The following is a 23,637-nucleotide window of genomic DNA, read 5'->3' on the forward strand; positions in this document are numbered from 1 at the left end:
TCCATTTTCACACCTTATTATCACATTAAAGGCTCTTTGCTGAAAGGACTACACATGAGACTGGAGAAAAAGGGAGGAGAGAGCAAGATTGAGTGAGAGAGAGAGAGACAGGGGAAGCAAGACAAGAAGATGTACAAAATGTGAGGTGCTCAGAGACCTCAAGACAGAATGAGAGCGAAAATACATGGATGAGATTTAAAAATTAAGACACACAAAAAGAAAAAAAAAATCAAACAGACAGAACTGACAAAGCGAAGAAACAATGTCAACAAGGCAAACAGAGGAGGAGAGAACAAGAGCAAGGAACAGAGGAAACGTGAGGGGCAGAGAGAGCAGAAAAAAAGGGGTGGAGGAAGTGAGGGGCCAGAGAGGGGAGGGGTGCTGCTCACCGGCTCCCCCCGGGCTTAACATCCTGTCTAATCATCCTGGACTTGTGCAATCAGAGCAAAGCAGGAGGTGGCCATTCCTGCGCTCCACACATTCTGATCAGCTCTAATTTGGCCAGGCCTGCTGCTGCATTACGCCCTTCTGCAGCAGGCGACGTTAATGGGGCCTGCTGATCGGAGCCCAACCAGATGAGAGCCAAGGCCTCGCTTTGAGCCCCGGCCCAGTCCGGACTGCAGGTGGGGATGGATGGGCGGGGGTAGAGCAAGACATTTGTCTATATGCGCAGGGTTTGGTAGGTATCTGGAGGGGCATTTGGATAAGGAAGCGTTGAGGTGTTCTAGTTTATTTCACCCCCATCAGAGCAGAGGATAGAGAGGTGGGGGTGAAGGTGGGGGCGTCATGGTGGTTTGGTGGTGTGGGCTGGGCTGGGGGTAAGAGGGATATGGCCATCTGTCCAGTGGTGAGAACACCGTCTGGACAGGGAGGAAAACTGCCCCTAACTGGCACTACACTGATAGAGCCCTAAGCAGCGGTTACATACAGACGCACACACATGCACACACACAAAAGGTGCATTAACTACACTATTTCATCCATGAGAGCTTCTAATCTCGGGGAAAATTGATGGTGGCAGTAACCCTCGTACACTCCCTACCTCTCCTCACTCAATCACACACACACACACCCTGATTCCCCCAGGTACCCTCATGCCAGTGGTAAAGGCACTGCCAACCAAGGCACATGCCAGCACAACCTGCTACCATGGCAACGAGGGAGGATCAGGAGGGGACATTTCTCTATCCCTTTCCTCTGCACTCCGCTCTCCATCCCTCCATCTTTCCAGTTGTAAGAGGAGCTGGCCTGCAGGAGGAGACGGAGACCAGGATAAAAGCGCCAGGTGAACCCCTTTACACCATTAACCTACCTACAAAATAGTAATGCGAAAAACAACATATATTTATAATTAACTAGTTTGTGGGCTGCCTGAAATACTATTCGATACTTAGTTTTAAAGAAGCCCAGTAAAATTAGGCTGGTTTTGTTTTCATCAGATGTAGCCTATTTCTTAGGGGGGCGCTTATGTAAGATGCATTCTGGCTTTCAAAAACAGCTAGATTGAGTGCAACAAAATATAACAGAACGCAGGGGGCGATATGAGTTTTAAAAAGTTAGACTTTTTTTAACTTAAAATATACTCTTAAAAACGCAATACTTGTGGTGGAATGCTCAAAAACAACGCAAGAAGCGACACAATGGCTTAAGATGTCCATCATATGCTCTGTTTTGGGATCTGCTGACAAGGATCCAATGCATTTTTAAGGGGTGTTTACATAAGAGGCATTCTTGTATTGAAAAACAACTAGACAGAACGCAACGAAATGGGACAGTTTTTAAAAGTTGGACCTTTTAACGAAACATGCCATTTTAAAAATTTTACATTTGAGGCGGAATGCTCAAAAAAGCACAAGATGCGACGCAACAGCAACAGATATCTCTCTGAATGTGTAAGGCTAAGGTGGTCGTACTTTAAAGATTATAAATGTAAAGACTCGTTTTACAGCCTACACTGTCTTACAGCTGAAGTACGCAAATTAAAGCATCATCAAAATTCATTCATCAAATATTAAAATTAAAAAAGTAAAAGAAAAAATATAGCTAGTAAACCTCACTAATCGACTAATCCGTTGTAGGACCATCACGACCCATTCCTGCAATTTAAATTCTCCGTCCTCCATCCTTCTTTCTCTTTCCATATTCCTGTTTTTGCATCTTATTTTCATTAATGCTTCTCTCTCTCCCCCTCCTTTCCGGTAAGCGTATTCCCTCTCAGGAGGGATGTGGGGAGGGAAGTCTCTAGAGGAGGCCCTCTAGAACACACTCCATTAGAGTGCAGGGCCACCGTCATTACAGGGCTCCATTTCTCTCTCTGCAGTGGAAGATTGATACACACACATCATGCACCTCTGCTGCAGTCTTTCCACCTTCGACCGTGGACACGTAAACACGACGTGCGTTTAGTGTGAGGGGAGACTGATGGACATGGGGTGGGGCACAGGTGGAGGTGAGGTGGCGTGAACATTTCAAAATATTCAACGGTTCAGCTGAACCCCCTTGTGAAGGTCATTTTTTTTGTGTGTTTAACCGTTAAATGCTTAATGCACGCACACAGACTCATGCAAGGCCTGCAGAAGTGAGTTAAGGTCAAGGCAAACAAGGCTTAGCAGAATCATTTTGAAGCGGCATGCTGTGTTTTTAAACACAGACTCACTGTGGCACGGTCAAGCTCGATGAAATCCGGGCTGCGGAGAGTGCTGTCCAAAGAGATTAATGATTTTTAAGAAAGTCGTTCAAAAGGCTCTTTTTATGCTCTCTGATATATTCTTAGCGCTCATATATTTCTTCGCTCCGCGCCATAGGCTGCTAACATATATCTCCTGCGAGTGCCGCTCCTGACAGAGACCATGCGGTTATTTTTGTTTCATTACTATAATAGCTGTCGAGCTAGCATTGCATCAAGTGCAATTCTGAGGTAACTGGGCTGCTATCTGTGTTGTTAATGTAGTATAAATGGTTTTTTTCGCCCCTTCAGTGTCATTTTGTGACACTAGAGGTGGAGGACACATTCACACAGGCATAGCTCACCACAGGGTCTACACTCCCTCTACATTGAGAGGGCTAGGTGAGGAACAAGCCAAAGACACAAAATGTGTGTGTGTTTGGTGAGGGTTAGTGGACAACAGTGTGGCACACTTGATTGAAAGCTTAATTTATCAGAGTAGTAGTGATCCACTGCAGTATTTGAGAATAATGACCTTCAGAAAATATGACAAAGACTTTATCAAACACACATACGTTGATCTTTTGAGACTTTGTAATACCAGGTGGCAAACTCTTTCCACCACACCTTTGTTAGTGTACGAGAGAGTATTTTATCAGTACTTTAAATTAGGGTGTGCGCTATCCTTTTTCTTATGGAGGAGCAATGTGTTAATAAGTGTTTGGGGGTCCCCAGCAAGGGATTTATCCCCTTACTCCAACTCAAGCTCTCTCTTAGCCAGTTGGAGTCCCTGGCCGTCACTCTGCAGTGGGCCATTATCGCTGAGAGCCAGCCAGTCCCAGCACGAAGAGCTTGCACACATATACCTAAACACAAGTGTATCATAAACAAGTATACCATTCTCCCTCTCTCTTGCCAAAAAAAAAGGTCAAAGATAAAAGCCCAAAAATTTTATAAAAAATTAATTAAAATAAAACTGAACATTTCAAACAGAGGATTAATTTTCATTTATAACAGAACAATTCAATGGTGCTTGAGAGTTGCAGTCATTAAATGCAGTCCCAGTAGACTATATCCATTCTAAAAATGGTAGAATGCATATTCTAGTGTGAAAGAAAAAAAAATTATATTCATAAAGCTTGGCCAACTTTTTAAAAAGCATATGCACTTCTGATGCAGTCTGGCTTGATGCTCTGATCTGAGTACAGTTTATCAGTATATATAAATGAAATTTTTTCTTTTATGGTTTTGTATAATATTCATAGTTGTACTAATAGCCCTTTCTTACTGTTTATGTTACATAAGGTTGTGTTTGTTTTACATAAAGATGAGCCTCAGATTGTGACTGTGTGTGTGTGTGTGTGTGTGTGTGTGTGTGTGTGTGTGTGTGTGTGTGTGTGTGTGTGTGTGGTGGTGGTGGTGGTTGGGGGGGTTGTTACAATCGCCAAGATACCAAACCCATTCTCACCCCCCCACACACTTTCTCTCTCAGGAAAGACAAACAGCCATGTTTGTGTGGGGTAATTAGATGAGGAGAAGTGAATTAGCAGAATCCACAGAGCAGTCATGTTGCCGAGCACAGCCCCGCCTTACAGGGACCTGCTAATTACCCCTCGTTAGGTTGATATGTATTTTTTTAAGTGTGGAGCAGCCTCCATCATGAGAGAGAGGGAAATAATTAGCATCAGTGTGATGCTGCCCTTAATGGACACCGCAAGGCATCCTCCACACCGAGGGAAGGGACGGCAAAATGACAAAGTGACAAAGGATCAAAACAATGCTTTAGTGCCATGAAGAGTCCACAGGTCCCTCCGTCACATAGACATTGTCGTCTTTGTAATCGCCCACAATGCACAATAACGTTAAATATAAAAGTGCATTAAATAATGCAATGCAATAATGCAATAAAAAGCTTTCCATTTTGCATTGTGGGTTTCGATTCACAAAGACGCAACTGAGCTAAAACGTTCTGAGACCCTAGCAAGGGATCTCTCTTTACGACCAGAACACTTTAAACTCCATTTCCCTTTCTGACATTGTGTCTGACTTAACTATGCTGTCCAGCGTGTGTGTGTGTGCGTGCGTGCGTGCGTGCATGTGTGTGTGTGTGTATGTGTGCAGTATAATGTAGAGTGGCCGCAAAAAAGTGTCCTTTTGGACACCCAAGTAGCAATTAAAGTGTTTGAACACCATTGCATCAGATGACCACAAGATGCTTTTCTCACAACAAAGTTAAAAGTTAGAAGATAGTTCCCTTCAAATTCACTTTGGGCAAAATTGCTTTAAAATAAATGCCATTTGGAATGATATTTTGTAATAGAATGCAATATATTCATACATTTTTAGTATGACTTATGTATGTACCAACGAGTACTTAAAGGGGAAACTCACATATGAGGTCATCATCACGTGTCAACTGATGGAGAGAAGAAAGCAAGAGAGACTAAGAGAGATGGAGAGGAAGAGCAATCCAAAGTTGTGGGTTGCACAGCTAACACGAGATAAGAGTAAGCTTGGTATAAGAGACACACACACACACACAAATACACACACACCAGAGCACTATTATACTCCAACAAAAGAACCAGCCACACTTTGCTGTACTGGAAGAATATCAGTTCTAACTTCAACAAGACCTCAGTTCCTTTTTGTTCCTATAAAAACATCTAAAGCACAAGGCTGTCTTTCAACAGCACCACAAATACACACACATGGACACATACTCAAACCAGACGTGGCCAAATGTAAACCAGATCAAGGCTGCATTAGTCAGAGAGACCAAAGGAATTGTAGTGCTGCTCTGAGCTCAATTAGGGATGTCTGATCTCATAACATGAACACAGCCTACCTGTCTAAATCCATCCTGTCCCTGAAAATTGGCACAGACATGCTCTGTGATAAGAAACATTAATGATGTTGGAATGCAGCAAGACACAACTGAGAGGCATTCTAGGTTTTATATAGACTCCACGGTACCAGCATCTTACAAATACGATGCAATAGGTAGGTTCCTGTAGCTCAAATGTTGGTGTTTATAACGGCAATGTCATGGGTTCAACTGTCATCTTTTGTTATGTATACAAAGTCTATAATGTCATCTTTGTTTGATTTCAGAGCTAATCATTAAATATACATATCATTATAATATTGGCATTGACCATATAAAAACCCATATAAGTTGAACATTAGCTAGAAGGCAACATGTATGTACACTGTCAAATTGTGTGTATTCCGGGTTGGAGTGGGACAGCCCCTGATGGCCCAGTGCTTGAGCAGGTGCAGTGCATGCACGTGGTCTCTCGGGGGAGCGCAGGTCCTAACGCGGTAAACACGGGACCTATTTAAAGCAAGTAGACCTCTCTCTCTGGATCTGCTGGCCCCTGCTTGCTGTGTTTCCACAATACCGCATGGCCCCTAGGGACCCCCGCTTGCCAGACACACTGTCCTAGCGTCCCCCTCTCCGGAGACCCAGCACCCAACGCCCGCACACCCAGACGTAGAGAAGAAAGAGAGCGAGATGATGAAAGAGTGCATCATGGAAGGATGGGAATTAAATCACACAGAACATGCAAACAGCCGTACAGCTGCTCACCAATGCATCACCTGTTCCAGCCCCTGGCAGGGCGTTTATGTGTGCAATCGGCAAACGTGCATTTGACACTTACATGCATTGCACTCCGAAATGCACAAATATACACAAAAGCGACATGCTAATGCACACACACACACAAAGAGGCAGACACACACCTCCTCTTCACACATTATAACTGTTTTCCTGTCACTGCCTTGGGGAAATTAAAAATATATTATGGACCTCCAGAGGTTCGTGCAAGGAGATGAAGAAAAATAGAGAGGGACACAAATGCGAGAGCGAGACAGACAGCGAGACACGAATTGGGAGAGAGAGAAAAGACACACAAAAGCACTTGAGGGATAGAGAGATGGATCTCTTGCTTGTGCCCTCTTTTCTAAACTGTCCACTACACCATGCAGAAAGAGGGCCATTTTGGGGCTGTGATGCAGCCGACGGTCATCAAAGCTCCTGTCCTCCTCCCCCTTTCATCCCGTACCCGCCACCAAACGGAGGGCAGGGAGCCAAGCAGCATTTCACAAAATACATGGCTGAATCCAGCTCAGGTTAGATTCCAGAGCGGACAGAGCATGTTACACATACACATCATATAACAGATCTCACAGACCCACTGGTTCTCCACTGCTGCCTTTGCTGGGATCAACAATATGGATAGCCTGACACCCTATAGTCAATACATCTCACATTTGTTGATCATGTACATGTAAATGGTCTGCACGTATATAGCACCCTTTTAACCTTAGCGGTATTCAAAGCACTTTAAACTGTGACTCATTCACCCATTCACACATGCATTCATACACCTAATGCAAGGTGCTAGCCTGCCATTGGGAGCAACTTGGGGTTCAGTGTCTTGCCCAAGGACACTTTGACATGTTGAGTCATGTGGGCTGGGATTTGAACCACCAACTCTGTGATTAGTGGCCAACTGAGCCCCGATGTTTTTTTAAGGCTAGTAAAATGTTACATGTTTTATGTGAAGTTTTAAACACTGTTTAATCTTGTTTATTCAGCAGCTTTACATCTACTCACTGAGAACTTTATTAGGAACAGTTTTACACCTATTTATTCATGTGTTGATTGTGTGGCAGCAGTGCAATGCATACAATTATGCATATACGACCCATGAGCTTCAGTTAATGTTCACATTAACCATCAGAATGGGGAAAAGATGTGATCTCAGTGATTTCAACCATGGCATGATTGTTGGTTCCAGACGGGTTTGTTTGTGTATTTCTGTAACAGCTGATCTCCTGGGATTTTCACACACACAACAGCCTCTAGAGTTTACTCCGAACGCAACCAAAAACAAAAAACATCCAGTGAGCGGCAGTTCTGGAAACGGAAATGCCTTGTTGGTCATAGAGGTCAAGGGAGAATGGTCAGACTGGTTCAAGCAGACAAAAAGGCTTCAGTAACTCAGATAACCATTCTGTACAAATGTAGTGAGCAGAATAGCATCTCAGAATGCACAACTCAGGCGTAATGGGCTAAAACAGCAGAAGACCACATCGGGCACTTTAGTAGGACCATAGTGTAAAAAAAGTGCTTAGTGAGTGTATGTCACTACTTTTCTACTAGGTAAAGTTTAAATAAATTGTGATTGTCTTGGATCGAAAAGGTTTTGCACCATATGCAATTGTTTTCCTGCAAAAGAAGTTCAATTTAAGCTACAGTATAATTTTCAGCTATTATTGCCAACTAAATACCTAATTATTTGTATTTACACTCACCTAAAGGATTATTAGGAACACCAAACTAATACTGTGTTTGACCCCCTTTCGCCTTCAGAACTGCCTTAATTCTACGTGGCATTGATTCAACAAGGTGCTGAAAGCATTCTTTAGAAATGTTGGCCCATATTGATAGGATAGCATCTTGCAGTTGATGGAGATTTGTGGGATGCACATCCAGGGCATGAAGCTCCCGTTCCACCACATCCCAAAGATGCTCTATTGGGTTGAGATCTGGTGACTGTACTACATTTTAGTACAGTGAACTCATTGTCATGTTCAAGAAACCAATTTGAAATGATTCAAGCTTTGTGACATGGTGTATTATCCTGCTGGAAGTAGCCATCAGAGGATGGGTACATGGTGGCCATAAAGGGATGGACATGGTCAGAAACAATGCTCAGGTAGGCCGTGGCATTTAAACGATGCCCAATTGGCACTAAAGGGCCTAAAGTGTGCCAAGAAACATCTCCCACACCATTACACCACCACCACCAGCCTGCACAGTGGTAACAAGGCATAATGGATCCATGTTCTCATTCTGTTTACGGCAAATTCTGACTCTACCATCTGAATGTCTCAACAGAAATCGAGACTCATCAGACCAGGCAACATTTTTCCAGTCTTCAACTGTCCAATTTTGGTGAGCTCTTGCAAATTGTAGCCTCTTTTTCCTATTTGTAGTGGAGATGAGTGGTACCCGGTGGGGTCTTCTGCTGTTGTAGCCCATCCGCCTCAAGGATGTGCGTGTTGTGGCTTCACAAATGCTTTGCTGCATACCTCGGTTGTAACGAGTGGTTATTTCAGGCAAAGTTGCTCTTCTATCAGCTTGAATCAGTCGGCCCATTCTCCTCTGACCTCTAGCATCAACAAGGCATTTTCAGCCCACAGGACTGCCGCATACTGGATGTTTTTCCCTTTTCACACCATTCTTTGTAAACCCTAGAAATGGTTGTGCGTGAAAATCCCAGTAACTGTGCAGATTGTGAAATACTCAGACCGGCCCGTCTGGCACCAACAACCATGCCACGCTCAAAATTGCTTAAATCACCTTTCTTTCCCATTCTGACATTCAGTTTGGAGTTCAGGAGATTGTCTTGACCAGGACCACACCCCTAAATGCACTGAAGCAACTGCCATGTGATTGGTTGATTAGATAATTGCATTAATGAGAAATTGAACAGGTGTTCCTAATAATCCTTTAGGTGAGTGTATAAGGTGCACTCAGTAACATTAAAAAAAGTTTACTCTTAAATAAATAAATATTATTTTTAAAGCATATTTATATAATTAGTAGCACTCACATGAGATGAAGTCAGATGTGTTCTCCATGGTTCTACATGGAGAGGGTCCCATTATGGCAGCGGCCATTTTAGAATCATATGACCAGCTGAAAACTACTCGCTTAATCTCAGTAATCGCCCTGTTATTAGACATTTTGACTCATGGATCAAATTAATAATGGCTGACTGTGAATAGTGAATTTCTAAAATAGCATCTGACACTGAAAACTAAGTAAGTGCAACTGAAAATAGTGTGCAAGATGACACAAACAAAAAAGTTACTGAGTGCAACTTTAAATGAAAAACTTTTTTATTTAACACTTTTAAGGCATATATGTTCTGAAAATAAGTCATTAAAAAAGAATAAAACAATTCAAATACATTTTAAATTACTAATTGAAATTTTACCAATAAAAATAATATATATTTTTGTGTTATTGGACCAGTGAAAATATTTGCAATGCAAATTAAAATTCGTAATTCGTAATTCCTGGTCCAACTGGGGGTCTGGGTAGCTCAGCGAGTAAAGAAGCTGACTACCAGCTCTGGATTCGCAAGTTCGACTTCAGGGTGTGCTGAGTGACTCCACCCAGGTCTCCTGAGCAACCAAATTGGCCCGGTTGCTAGGGAGGGTAGAGCCACATGGGGTAACCTCCTCATGGTCACAAATATGTGGTTCGCTCTCAGTGGGGCACATGGTGAGATGTGCGTGGATGATGCGGAGAATAACGTGCAGCCTACACATGTGCCATGTCTCCGCGGTAACGTGCTAAGCAAGCCATGTGATAAAATGCGCGGATTGACGGTATCAGACGCGTAGGCAACTGAGATTCGTCCTCCGCCACCTGGATTGAGGCGAGTCACTACACCACCATGTGGACTTAGAGTGCAATGGGAATTGTGCATTCCAGCATAAAAAATCCTTATTGTCAAGTCTTGCTCGGTACTGACTACACCACATACTATTATTTTCCCTCTCTCTTAGGCCTGGACAAAAGTTGTAACGTGTGCTGAGTTTGACAGTGTAGGCCATTAAGAGGGTCATAAATAGGCTCGGTTTGGTGCCCTGCTGCCAAATAAAACCAGAACACAACAGATCCATTTCTGAGTGAGGAATACACAAGTGACCAAAAGCTCACATTACGGGTGAGGTCACAATGACTTACCCAGTGTGGGTGAGACTGAGGGAGACAAAACAGAGCGCTCTGATTGGCTGTCTTAAGAGGTCCTGTCAGCCCACCAATAGCTGAGCGAGGAAACAAATAAAATAATTCAATTCAAGACCATTACAGCCCCTATTGTCCAGCACACGGGGATATGAGCAGCCTTTTTCCACAATGAATCATAGTCTGGGACACGCACACTATTGGGTGCTTGTGTGCATAAGTATGTGTAGTATGTAGGAGTAAAAACGTACTTGATCCCTGCAAATGCGCGTCAGACTATGTCCTATATGTTGACAAAACAAAGTCTCTAGAGCTATTGTTTCAAAGTGTGTGTACACAACCAAAAAGCACAGCTCCGGCTCTCTGACAGGAAGCAGGAAAAACAATGCTCAACTTCACAGCTCTGATGGCACTTAAAAAAGTGCCCCCCGCTCCCTCTTTCCAAAAATGACAAGCGTCTGCATCTGTCTCTATAAACTCTCCCTCCTCTTCTTCCTTTCCTTCACCGACCGCCCCCTCCCTTCCATCTCTCTCCAAGTCTCCAGTGTCAGACCTGGCTCATTTTCTCTCTTTTCTCCTTTCCTTCTCTTCTTCCCCTCTGGGCCAGGGAGGGACGGGTTGTTTTTCTATCTCAGGGAGCACGGGGTGGAGAGAGAGAGAGGGAGAGAGAGGGAAACGGGGGGTGTACCTCCGGCCTGCTCCTCCAGCGGGACAGACCGAAGGGACCACAAATCAGGTCCTCAGAGGCCCACGGGTAGGGGGCGGGGCTCTAACTCTTTCCTTTAACCTCTCCACCCCTTAACTCCAACCAACCCCTACATACACACACACACACACACACCATTACACTCTCTTCAAACTCGGCACACATTTTCCACAGAAGAGAAAAAAGCAAATTTAATACCAGGAAAAGCCTGCCAGTGTCCTTGTCGACATCATCTCCCAGGGAATAAAGGGAAGGAAGGTTTTTTATCTTTTTAAATAAGAGATGGCGAGCGGCCCCTTGAGCCCCAAACACAGCAGTACAAACAAACACAGCAAAGAGTATGGATAGGGGGAAGGGGGAAAGAGAAAAAGCGGAAGGGGGAAAGAAGCAAAGGGAAAAGGGAGACAAAGAGAAAGAAGAAAAGACTAGGTGACTTGGAATGCAGAAAGCGATCAAGTCCACCTGGAACGGAGGTGGTTTTGGCACACAGAGGGAAAAAAGGCTGATTAGCACGAGCAAATGGGGTTACAGCACGGAAGAGAGAAATGAAGGAGAGAGGGATGGGAGAGAGGAGTCAAAGCAGGGTGGAAGAGAGCAGGGTTAGCGAGACTCCAGAGACTCCCCTTCCTGCTGTATCTCACACACGCAGCACTTTGCAGCCACCCAGGGCCTCAGTCAGCACCCCTGCAGCACTCCCTCAAGGCCAGTTAGGAGAGGCTCACGTCATCCTCTCAGGCCCCCAGGGGCCATTCTCTCTTTCTGCCTTCTCTCTGCTGAGCACACCACCCCTCCAAAGCACCAGGATGGAACATGTATGCATATATGGATACAAATTAGAAATGTATGTTAACGATAGCACAAACAAACTCACTTCAATTAAGAACAGGGGGAACGGGATCTGGAAAGGATACAAGCCGCTATGTAGGCTAACTCACATCAGCCACATGAAGCACATACTCTGTTCCACGTTTCCAAAAAGGTTTCCAATGAAATCGTCAAATATTCAACCAGTCATGTAGCACTGATGCTGCATTTGTTCTTTTGTGGTCTTAAAGTGACAGTTCATTCTAAAATGAAATTCTGTCATCATTTAATAGCTGTAAAATCCCTTTTGACTCCATGGAACACAAAATTAGATGTTTCATGCATTCTCTTTCATTTAATGGAAAAAAAAGATTAAATGAAAATTAACATCCTAACATTCTGTCTTAAAATCTCCTTTTGTGTTCCACGGACAAAAGAAAGTCGGATAGGTTTGGAACAACATGATGACAGAATTGTAATTTATGTAAGAACGAACTCTTTAAAGTCAGCATGAAATCAAAATTATCCCTTAACATTCTTAATACACAATCTTATTGTGAATGGTTCATATCACCATGTACACAATATTATTCCAAAGAAAATAAAAATTGTCTTTGTAACTATTATCAAAATAGGAAACGATATTTACCAGAAAATTCACCAGCTGCCCATACTCGCACGTAATTATTTAAGGACCCGTTAGCAGTTGCGGGACACAGACGATTGCGTAAACAGCAACAAAAAAACGATTCTGTGCAACTAAGTGCAAATAGTATTACATGCGAAAAGTGGCAAACACTATTTACACACCTAATTAAATACTAACTTACTAACATGTTTTTTAGAGTGCCATAGACACCCTACACCAACCCCTAAACCTAACCCTAACAATCCCTTACCAAATTAACCATGGTTTTATTACAGTTATCATAGTATCACCATGGTGTTTCATAATACAATCATAGTAACCACAAAATTAAATAACTTTACTCTATAAACACCATACTGTTGTAGTAACACCATGGTTAATTGCATTAAAACTATGGATTCTTCCAAAAATCAAGGTTACTGCAATGTTACTAGATTAAAACTATGGTTAATATTACCTGGATCAAACCATTCTCTCAACTCTGTGACCTTTAACATGACCAAATCACAGCGAGTAAATCAACAAATTACTGTTTCTACCAGACTACTGGAGTAAAAATAACCAAACTTTGTGGCAGGTGATATCTACATCTATTGCAAATAGTCACTCTGGTCGTATAAAGACCACTTTTCATGATCCTATCAATTCCCAGTGAATAAAAATACATCCAGCCCCATATTTTTTTCTTTCTGAATATCTTGTTTCTTTCAGAAAATACAGTGCTGACTAAAGCAAGTACTAATTCACTAAGTAACCAGAAATGTTCCATTGGTGGATAAGGTCCAGTCAAAAAACACAGCACAGCTGATGAAACAGCAATGTTTTCACCATATAATCCAAATACATCTAGAACTGGCTCGACATTAGGAAACACTCTTGACACTGAACCTCGATTAGAGAAAAGGGCTTCTGAGGTAACAGGTAGAAAAGCTAAATCAAATATTCAGAAAGATGCACAATCTAAAAAGCCTGCTTGGATTTTGCTATATAGAATTTTCCTCTCCTGAGAGCACACATAATCAAACTCGACAAGTCGTGAAATATTACATTCTGAGTGCGGCAAAGTGCCTTTACAAGCAACAAATGCTCAGACAGGAAGCACCACTGAGCCTCCAGTCCAGCATGCACCTGGACACCGTCCTCTTGCACCTTATGAAAAACTCTCTTCTTCCCTCCCTCCCTCTGCGCACAGGGTTGCAGGTCATGCGGAATTAATATTAGAGATTGTGATGCAGTGGGTCGTCTCTGTGCGGGGGTTGGATGTATCATTGGAGGATGTGCAAGACGCCACACCAACGGCTGAAATCATACCTGTCTGAACAGAGGAGTCCCAGCCACTGGTGCAGTCTGTAGATTCGGACTCTTCCACCGCTTTAGAGAGAGACAGACAGAGAGGGAGACACATTAGAATGCTTGTGTAGCCAAACCACAAATTCCAAGCACACAAACATTTACGGTATTCTTTTCAGAAGTGCGCCACATAAATGGCTGCCCATAATGAGTCTATGATGTGTTCGATCTGATTGCTGATGCACATCAAAGGGCTTTATTGTGTGAGTGGTCAATGCTTGTTTGTCTGTGTGCTAATTTTGGAGGTGCAAATCAGGTAACGGGAGGCAGTGAGATGAGAGCAGGAATGTGTGATGAAGGTTTTCCTGGGCATAGTCAAGGAAGGAAGCCCCACTGGCACACAAACAGGAAACAGCAGTGTTCAGGACACAATGAGAAATTTAACCCCCCCAGCCGCACCACCATAAACACACACACATATTCCCAGACACTAAAACTCCCTATAGCCTCCAAGCACTTTGGCACACAGCTTTCTACATTCAAAAATGGAAACACACACAGACTTTAGAAGATATATTAGTAAGGATCTCATAAAGACGCAACGTTTTTATAATACAACGACTATATTTATTATACTTTCCCACTAACACTCACAGAAAACTGTTGATATTTGTAGATATGAAGTAAATGAAGCAATGAAAAAAAAAAAGGTTTTGGCTGATTTATGACACTTCAAAGTCAGTTTTAACACCTTCTACTATTTTGTGAGGACAACTTCAACGATTTAAAAACAAACACAATTGGTTATTTGAGTAACCCCTTCATAGACAACGGCGGCATTTGTGCATGAAGGAATATGCCTGATGATAGTTTTCAGTATGAAAGAACTGGTAAGGACTATTAAATAAATGTTCCGGGTTCAATACAAGTTAAGCTCAATTGGCAGCATTTGTGGCATAATATTGATTACCACAAAAATATATTTAGACTCTTTAACCTTTTCTTTGAGGCACTTACAATGGAAGTAAATGGGCCCAATCCATAAATGTTAAAATTAGGTGTGTGAGTATTTGGGTTGACAGCTAATCAATATGATTCATAGGGGGGGGGGGGGGGGTCAGAATGATTCAATTCGATTCACACTGAAATTCAATTTGATTTGATAAACAATTTGATTTTGTATTTTTTTAAATGCATTTACAGTATTCTTTAAATATTTTCCCTAATGTGTCTTAAGCAAGAAAAAGAGACAAACTATTTAAGATTGTTTACTGCACCAAAACTAACTTAAAAGAAAACACATTAAATACATTAAATACTAAATACAAGCTACCTGGAATACAACAAAGAGTGCAATGTTCCAATAAAATGTTAAAGAGTCGAGCATAACCAGAAAAGTATTCCACATTCCATATATCACTATAAAAAGTCATAAAAAAGTTTTATATATTTTTATGATTTTTCCAGGCCTGTAAATCACAATTTTAAAATTCCCTGATATTTCCAGGTTGTCCATGACCATAGGGACCCTGAATCAGTGAACTAATCCAAATATAACAACATTAAAGTGACATCATATGACTACATTCAGATTCAAAGAAAAGTGAAGCTTCATTTAGTTTTTTGTAATCAACATTACGCCACAAATAAGGTCGACTGAGCTTAACTTGTATTTAACCAAGAAAATCCTTTTAAGTGTACAAAAAGTGAACGTCAAAGCAGGCACATTGTGTCTTTATGCATGACATTTGAATATGCGAAAACACAAACGAGATCTGAGAGCTATGGTGGAGAGAACATTTTGTATGTGTGAATACAAACTTACAACTTTTATATTTAAAAATCCTCACACAAATCTATGTATGGCTCCAGACGACTTGGAATTTAGCACACAAGTCATTTGGACTACTTTTATGGTGACTTTGTGTAATTTTTTGCAGCTCAACAGCCACTCTCCCCCTTAACTTTCATTATATTGTAAAGAGCAGCCAGTATATTCTGCCTTTCTGTATTCCACAGACAAAGCAGTCATATAAGTTTGGAATGGCATGAGGGTAAATAATTAATGCCAGAATTTTCATTTTTTTAGTGCACTGTTCCTTTAAATAGACGTCTATATGAGAAAAGAAAGTAAAGTCAAAGACAGAGTGAGGGAGACCGAATCTGCTCTGTGTAAAGGAAATTGTGGTTAGATATGCTCCCACTGGCATTGGGCATCACTGCAGTCTCACTAAACACATTTCCTTTCAGGAAAAGACTCTCAGAGAAAGATGGAAAACTAGAGAGACAAAAGGAAAGAAAGGTAGAGAAGGAGGGTTTGCAAGAGGCAGGAACTGCACTGTCTCTGACAGCCATACTACATTCCTTCCACATGATCAGTTCCTTAATTACACACAGACCCTCTTTTTCCTTCAAACACACACACCAGAGGAGAATGTACTGTCTGGGCCACCGTACACCCCTCTCGCCGTGGCTGCTCTCAGCAGGGTGGTCGGTGTGAACTCAACTCCACTACCACCCCGTAATTCCATATTCAACTCTGACGCCAAGGCCAACAGACCCGTTTTCCTTCTCAGAGCTGCGGAATATCACGACCGCAGAAGCTCCGGCCAGGAGTTCCAGCGCTAAGCCTGCCATCAAGGCCTGGGGAGCCGAGCCAGGTCAGAATGACTGGCCTATTACCGGACGCCAAGCTCTGGAGCCCAGAAATAACAGAAGGCCTTTGCTAACTGGACACTGAGGTCCTCTCTTCCACTCCTTTCAAAGTCAAGGGTTACGTCACACCTCTCTCTTTCTCTTGTCCTTTGTTTCAGAGTCTCTAAAGTTTTTCCTCTGTATTACTCAAATTCCCAGTCCAAAATGATGCTTGCCTGGGTGTTTGGATTTGTTTATCCTTGGACGTGCTCTTTTTTCCTCTCTGACTGTCAGTTTGTAAAAGTGTTTGTTAGGAATGGGTCGAGAAGGTCAACCAGTCGTCGAACAATAGACTAGTTGATTAATGAGGTTGACTATTTTATGAAGATTCTTTCTTTTTACTTCTTTGTTTCGGTTTTGTCATTATTAGCACTGATGCTAATGATGATGTGTTAAAGTTGTGCTAAAGATGATGTCCTATAGTTGTTAGTTTGTATGACTAATTCATTCTCTTTACAGCACACATTCTTCAGTTATCCACATTCAGACAGATTTCACTCACTGGTGGTTGCGTTAAGATACCAAGTCAACTTAAAAATAGTACAGCATTATATTACACGCAGCTCAATCTAGTGGTTTATTGACACCAGAATCCATTGTATCTAGATACCCCTAAAGAAGTGTGTCTGATCAAGGTACGGTGAACCTGAAACCAGCCAAGCTATACAGGGCTTCCTAAATACTAGGGATGTGCCTGGGTGGTCGACTAATCATCTAACAACTGACAAGTCGAATAGTGGGGTCAACTATTAACATTAATATTTATTGGTGGTGGTTTTAAAGGGAGATGCATTTCTCAAATTAATTAAGAGACAACATTGTAGAGTGCATTTTTGCATTATTATAGCTTGCTGTGTTTAACAGTGAATAACAGTCAGCACAGTAAATCCCTCTGCAAGAAGTTTGGTCTCTTTAACACATAAGTTTATTCTTTTTATGCGCTGTTGTTGCAGCCGTCAATGTCCCGAACCAACAATACATTTCAAGACGATCACTGTGAGCAATGTTCCCGTATTTGTGAGGTGCTGTGGAGAGATGCAAGTCTTTTGCTGATTCTGTCTGACACTGCTTAAATAAATAGTTGCATTTAAAAAGGTTTAAACTGCTTAATGTTGTGAACTAGATATGTACCCGCAATAATATCGTGCAGTTCTATGCTTTGATTGTGAAGTGAGGATCGCCCTTTAGCACTCTGCCACTCTGTATTGCAGTCTCTTATTTATTCTCTTACTTTTATAGTTTTGTGTAATAAGATGTTTTTAGTTTTATAACCTATTTATTTGTTGAATATCTGTAAGTCACCATGTGGAGTGGTGGTGTAGTGGGCTAAAGCACATAACTGTTAATCAGAAGGTCACTGGTTTGATCCTCACAGCCACCACCATTGTGTCCTTGAGCAAGCACTTAACTCCAGGTTGCTCTGGGGGAATTGTCCCTGTAATAAGTGCACTGTAAGTCGCTTTGGATAAAAGCATCTGCCAAATGCATAAATGTAAATGCTGAAGTGCTGCGCTTAGAATCTGTATATTCCTCTTAAAAGGAGTTTGATTTTACATTATTGGATAATGAGCATCCCGTGCCAGAGTGTGCCTCAGCAGGATGCATTTTCAATCTCTACCCCTTAGATCTGGACACTTTGAGCAACTCATAGAAGAGGTGCTGACCGCACAGAGAAATGCCAGTTTCGGAGTTTGTAGTTATTTACATGATCTGCTTCTGTATTATTTGAATTTTAATAAAGCTGTAATGCTTTAAATATAACTGCATTTAAGATGTAACTTTGGGGTGTTTCCTTTAAAGATGCTCGATGCGCAAATTTTGCTTTATTGGAGCAGTAGCTCTGGTTCCACCTATTCCACAATGAGAGTGCTTCTGTATTTACTTATTTGGTATTTTTGCATTATAATTCCCTCATACTTGGTGATCTAAATCACCTGAAGCTGTTTGGAAAGTTTGGGGTGCATATGGGCTGTGAGCTGTGTTTTCTTCCTCTCCTCAGTCAGGTGGGAACTGTAGTGCGGCTCTCACACATCATCATTAGAGATTAATGTGATCTCAAGTAACGTTAAATGAGATCAAACAACTTTGTCAACGAAAATTTATGTTGACAATTTTTTATTGTCGACGTTGTCGATAACGCCGACTGATCATTTCAGCCCTAATGGTAAGCTCCCCATAGTCCGAAATATCCACTAAGAGTTCTACTACTCATACAAAAACATACATACTTGCAAACACACATACACAGAAAGCACTGCATCTCTCCAGAAATCCAGCCTACACTGCAGGTGCGGAGTACACTAGGACACCAACACTCATAGAAAGCTTCTACCTTCCTAAAGAAAAGAGATAATTAGTGGTGATTGCTAAGGCAAGCATTACTATTACCTCATTTGGAGGTTTTTCAGAACCCCTAACCCTACATATTAAACATATTTGGCACGTAACATGTCCTGCACTTTTTGTGCTACGGACATGAATGATACCTCAAATCAAACAGCTTGTTGAGGAGAGGTGTGGTATTACTTTCCTTAGTAATCAAACTGATTTTGTCTGCTGGATGATAAAACAAGAGGGGGAAAAAAACATTGACTTACATAGAAATAAGGACCAAAGCAATATCTAGGCACAAAAGTATAGTTCGCATTGACACTAATCCGTTTTTTGTTTAAAAACTCTGTTTTGAGTTTCCTAATGTCATCGTTTTCCAAAGAATGTATAAAAGAGTGTTTTTGAAGGTCTCTGTTTTCAGAAGAGTAAAATGCCGTTCTAGTGTGGATGAGAGAAGTAAATGTGGCAGAATCAATGTGTTTTCAAACGAAAACGGTTAAGTGGGAACATGGCCATAAATACTTAGGGGTGGACTCTTTAGCAACTACTCAGATCACCTTTTGAAACCTATATATCAAATAAGTATAGTAACAGTCATATTTTCTTCAGAAATGTAAAAAATGTAGTTACAAACATGAAATGGTACAATACTAGAATTTATAGTGGACCAAAATGCCACCTGAATCTCATCCACACCACACCGTGTGCATAAGACTCCTCATCCAAACAACGGATGCCACATTCCTGAAGACACGTCTTCCCAACGGTGGAAAAAACGCTAAATTACTCCCAATCAGAGTGTCACTTATCCCCCATTTTCTGCTTCATTAGAGGAAGGATATTGGAGTGTAGTAAGGCAGAGAGAAAAGAGTACAAGAGTGCAGAAAAGGAGGAGGAGGAAGGTTATACTAGACAAACGTTCTACATCTCTCAAACACACACACAGAGAGACAGCTCCATCAGCCTCAGGCTTCAGCATAACAGCACCACACACAGTTGAGCCTAGATCCCTGTCTAAAAACAAAGCTGCCAGCGGCACTGGCAGACATCTGCCTCCTACACACTACTGCACTGCACTGGGCTCCAGCCAAGTAAGACATACATTCACTCTATGTTTCTCTCTCTCTCTCTCTCTCTCTCTCTCTCTCTCACACACACACACACACTCTCACTCTCTCACACACACACACACACACACACACACAGAGCTACAACTCCATATCTACTGTGAAGTCAATGGTCAGAGCACTATCAGTGAATGAGCAGATGCATGAAATATTTAGACATTTAAAGGGATAGTGTACCCCAAAATGAAAAAAAAAATTCTGCCATCATTTACCTGTATGACTTATTTATTCCTTTCATGTACACAAGAGGAGACCATTCAATTTCATTGATGCAATGAAAGTGAATGGTGACAGAAACTAACATTCTCTTAACAAATACCTTTTTGTGCTCACTGAAAGAAAAGATTGTCATATGAATTTGGACAAAATGAGGGCAGGTAAACAATTACAGAATTGAATTTCTTTTGGTGAAATATCCCTTTAAGCCTGACTTAAAAATGTCTGAATTAATGCTGGGAAATATAACGTGTTAATTTCTGTAAAAAAAATAATAATAATTTTACGCAATTAATGCAGTATCAGTTTGTTTAGTTTTTTTCACTTCCAGAAACCAGCCAATTTGTTGTGGGTAAAATTGGCATATAAACATTTCCAGGAGGTACACACTTAACTCGACTGCACATCCTAGTACAGAAAATGCTCACTCACTATCATCTGAACCAGTCAGTGTCAAAGCGAAAACATGTGAGAGAGACCCCGCGTATGCCTGATAGAGGCTGAATGGCAGCCAGAGAAAATATTTTTGAGATTTAAACGTCAGCAAATTAAACTTGTAGATACCTGTAGAAATGTGTCTAAACTCTTTTTAGCAAAAAAAAATATATATATATATTTTAACATGTACATATTAAAATGATTAAAATAAATGACAACTAACCAAGACAAAGCATAATGTAAATATATTTATGATATTAATTACGTTTGTTTTAAAAGTAATTGCGATTAATCACAGAAAACTGCAATAAATGAATTTAAAAAGTTTAATCAATTCACAGCCATAGTCTTAATGTCTTTATAACTAAATACCAATATTAATATCAATGTGTTAAAGAAATATATCACAAAAATGACATTGTTTCAAAATTATGGCAAATGTCTGTGTTTCCCCTATATGCATTTTGCGGCGGCTCTGCACCTCTGCTGAATTATGAGTGCCACTGTTGGGATTTCACATGGTTAATTTAATATTCTTGACGCAACAAAACGCTTACCAGCCCCAGCAAGCTGTGCACTTTCTACATGTGAAAGGGACCCCGCCACACACACAAATACACGCACTTACTCACAGTCACCCCACATGTGTCAAACTCGCTTCATTTCAAGTGGCCCGCAAGCTCAATTCTGAAACGTAGGATGGCAGGTGATCGCAACGTTTCATTGAACAATCAGTTAGCACTTTCCTTGTGAATATAAATGAGACTTCCCCTGTCATTTGTATGTTTTGGAGTGCATTTTGCTTGCTTCAACAGTGGAATGAAACAGCGCTATACGGGTCAATTATCAACACGGCTTAATCATAGCAGCACGAGCGCAGAGCAGGTGCAGTAATTTGCGGACTTGTCTCAGCCGCACAGACTATTTTAAATGTGTTTGTGAACCAGTGAGATGCGTGGCGGGGATTGCGAACCCGTTTGAATGCTGCACATTATTGTCTGTGGCAAAAGTCTTATGACTCTGTGATGAAACTAATTTAAAACAAACAGCCTGAGACTGTTCAGCCCAAGAACACATTCTAAACGGCACTGACAAAGAAAAAGGTCAAAACATAAATTCTCTTTTCAATTCACAGATCACAATGCTTACAAAACAAAATGGTACCATGGATTTACTGCAGTAACACTAACTGTACTGTAATCACCATAGATAATTATGGTAATTGTGGCAGAAAAACTTTCTAAATGTATTTAGACTGCTGTTTTTAATTACAAAAATGCCATAGTTCTTAATATAGAAACCATATTTACTAACCATTGTAGTGAGGAGCCATGCATGGATTTACCTATGGTTACCATGAAAAGGGCTGGGTATCTTTCAGATCGTTAAAATTGACTTCGATACCAGTTCCTAAACGATACTTTTCCGATTTTTGCAAGATTACAAACATTACCTCTTTACTTTGGTTTTATTAATTCAGTTTGTTGATTTTTTTTTTCAGATTCAAAGACTCATCTCCTGAGCATTCTGGTCTCCTCATGCCAGGGTCGGCAGGGGCAGAGGCTATATCATTAATGTGAAGAGGGGGAAAAACAGGATAACAAGATAAATAGTTTGTAAGTTAAACTTGATCAGTTACTTCAACCTTAAGGCATTTTTAGCATCGATTTAGCTAGCTATCTATTGCCATTCATCCAAACAATATCTAACTGGTTGGTCCCAATTTATAGGACTATGTCACCGCGCACAAAAACGTTAATTTAACAATTACACAAGAATGTACCACTACAAGTTAGCCGGTTTTGTTTGCTAAACGTTAACCTTACCTGTCGGAGTCCCTGTCATAGCGCCGCTGCATTCATCAGTAGTTTTGGAGGAGGACTCGTGGTGGGCATGTTAAAGGAGGCTCTGTGGCAGGACGCTGAGAGGATGATTGCACCTAACGACAAGACATTTTGTGATACTCGATTGTTTAGAGGCAATTCGGTCGGTGCCTAAAATGTATTGAACTCAATACCCAGCCCTAACCATTAACTATTACAAATATCATTAAAACTATAGTTAAAACTATGGGGAAAACTATAGTGCATTTTCATAATAATGGACCAAGTTATCAGTTTTCCATCTGTGTAAAATCTGTACTCTTGTAATGCTCTCTGATTGTAAGTTGTTGGTTTGCCTTCATAAATTCCAAGACATGACTGTAGTTTAATCAGTAGGAGCCTGATGAAAGGAATCTGTAAAGACCCAACTTAGTCACGCTGTCATAATATTTCAATGTAGCCATATAAAAATTAGGTGTTCATTTTTTCAACAGATGTTACTGTTGTTAATATTATAATTTTCATCTTCATCCCAACCTCAAAATCAATGCTGTACAGTCAAATGTGCATTTCAATGCACATAACATGGAATATTATTTGAATGGGTGCTACCAAAGCAGGTGCTGGGTCCCACATTTTCAAAGAGCCTTTTGAGGGCACATATAAACCCTGATGTGACCCAGGCTCAAATTGAGTTTGACGCCTGTGTTTTAATCTAATCATTGACAAACACACGTTAATACGAGTCCGGCATTGCGGGCTTGTGGACGTGTGCACAACAGCAACACTGCTGAAAAAAATCCTAGGGGAAACACTGCAAATGTATTTGGACACTTTCTGGACACAAACTTTTAGGAATACATCAATAATTAATGTGATGAACTGCACCTGCGATTACTCTAAGGCACATGTGTGAATGTCTGAGGAACAAACATAATACATAATACAGTATAAGAAGTTCAGTTCTGAGAATCATCTACTGCAGCATAATTTGTGTGCAGATGCCACTTGGTTTGACAGAAGGTTTTGTTCACCCAAAAAACCTTTACTCACCAAACAAAATTAAAATGTTCCTTTAATGGCTTTCAGACATTTTTAAGTGTCAATTAAATACACAAAT

The 23,637-nt window shown here is 41.1% G+C and overlaps 1 protein-coding gene across 3 annotated transcripts in view; it reads right to left on the reverse strand.

Annotated features, from left to right (window-relative positions):
• znf423 (zinc finger protein 423) overlaps nt 1-23,637 on the reverse strand; it is a 205,196-nt gene that overhangs the window by 149,134 nt on the left and 32,425 nt on the right. For 2 of the 3 annotated variants that reach the window (XM_052152240.1, XM_052152242.1), the window contains exon 2: nt 13,910-13,969. The exons of the other annotated variant lie outside the window; for it this stretch is intronic. In XM_052152240.1, coding sequence (XP_052008200.1) covers nt 13,910-13,969 — 60 coding nt within the window. The remainder of the gene's footprint in view (nt 1-13,909; nt 13,970-23,637) is intronic. 3 annotated transcript variants of the gene reach the window in all.

Source organism: Xyrauchen texanus, chromosome 21, assembly GCF_025860055.1.
Source record: "Xyrauchen texanus isolate HMW12.3.18 chromosome 21, RBS_HiC_50CHRs, whole genome shotgun sequence".
In the NCBI taxonomy this organism is placed as follows: domain Eukaryota; kingdom Metazoa; phylum Chordata; class Actinopteri; order Cypriniformes; family Catostomidae; genus Xyrauchen; species Xyrauchen texanus.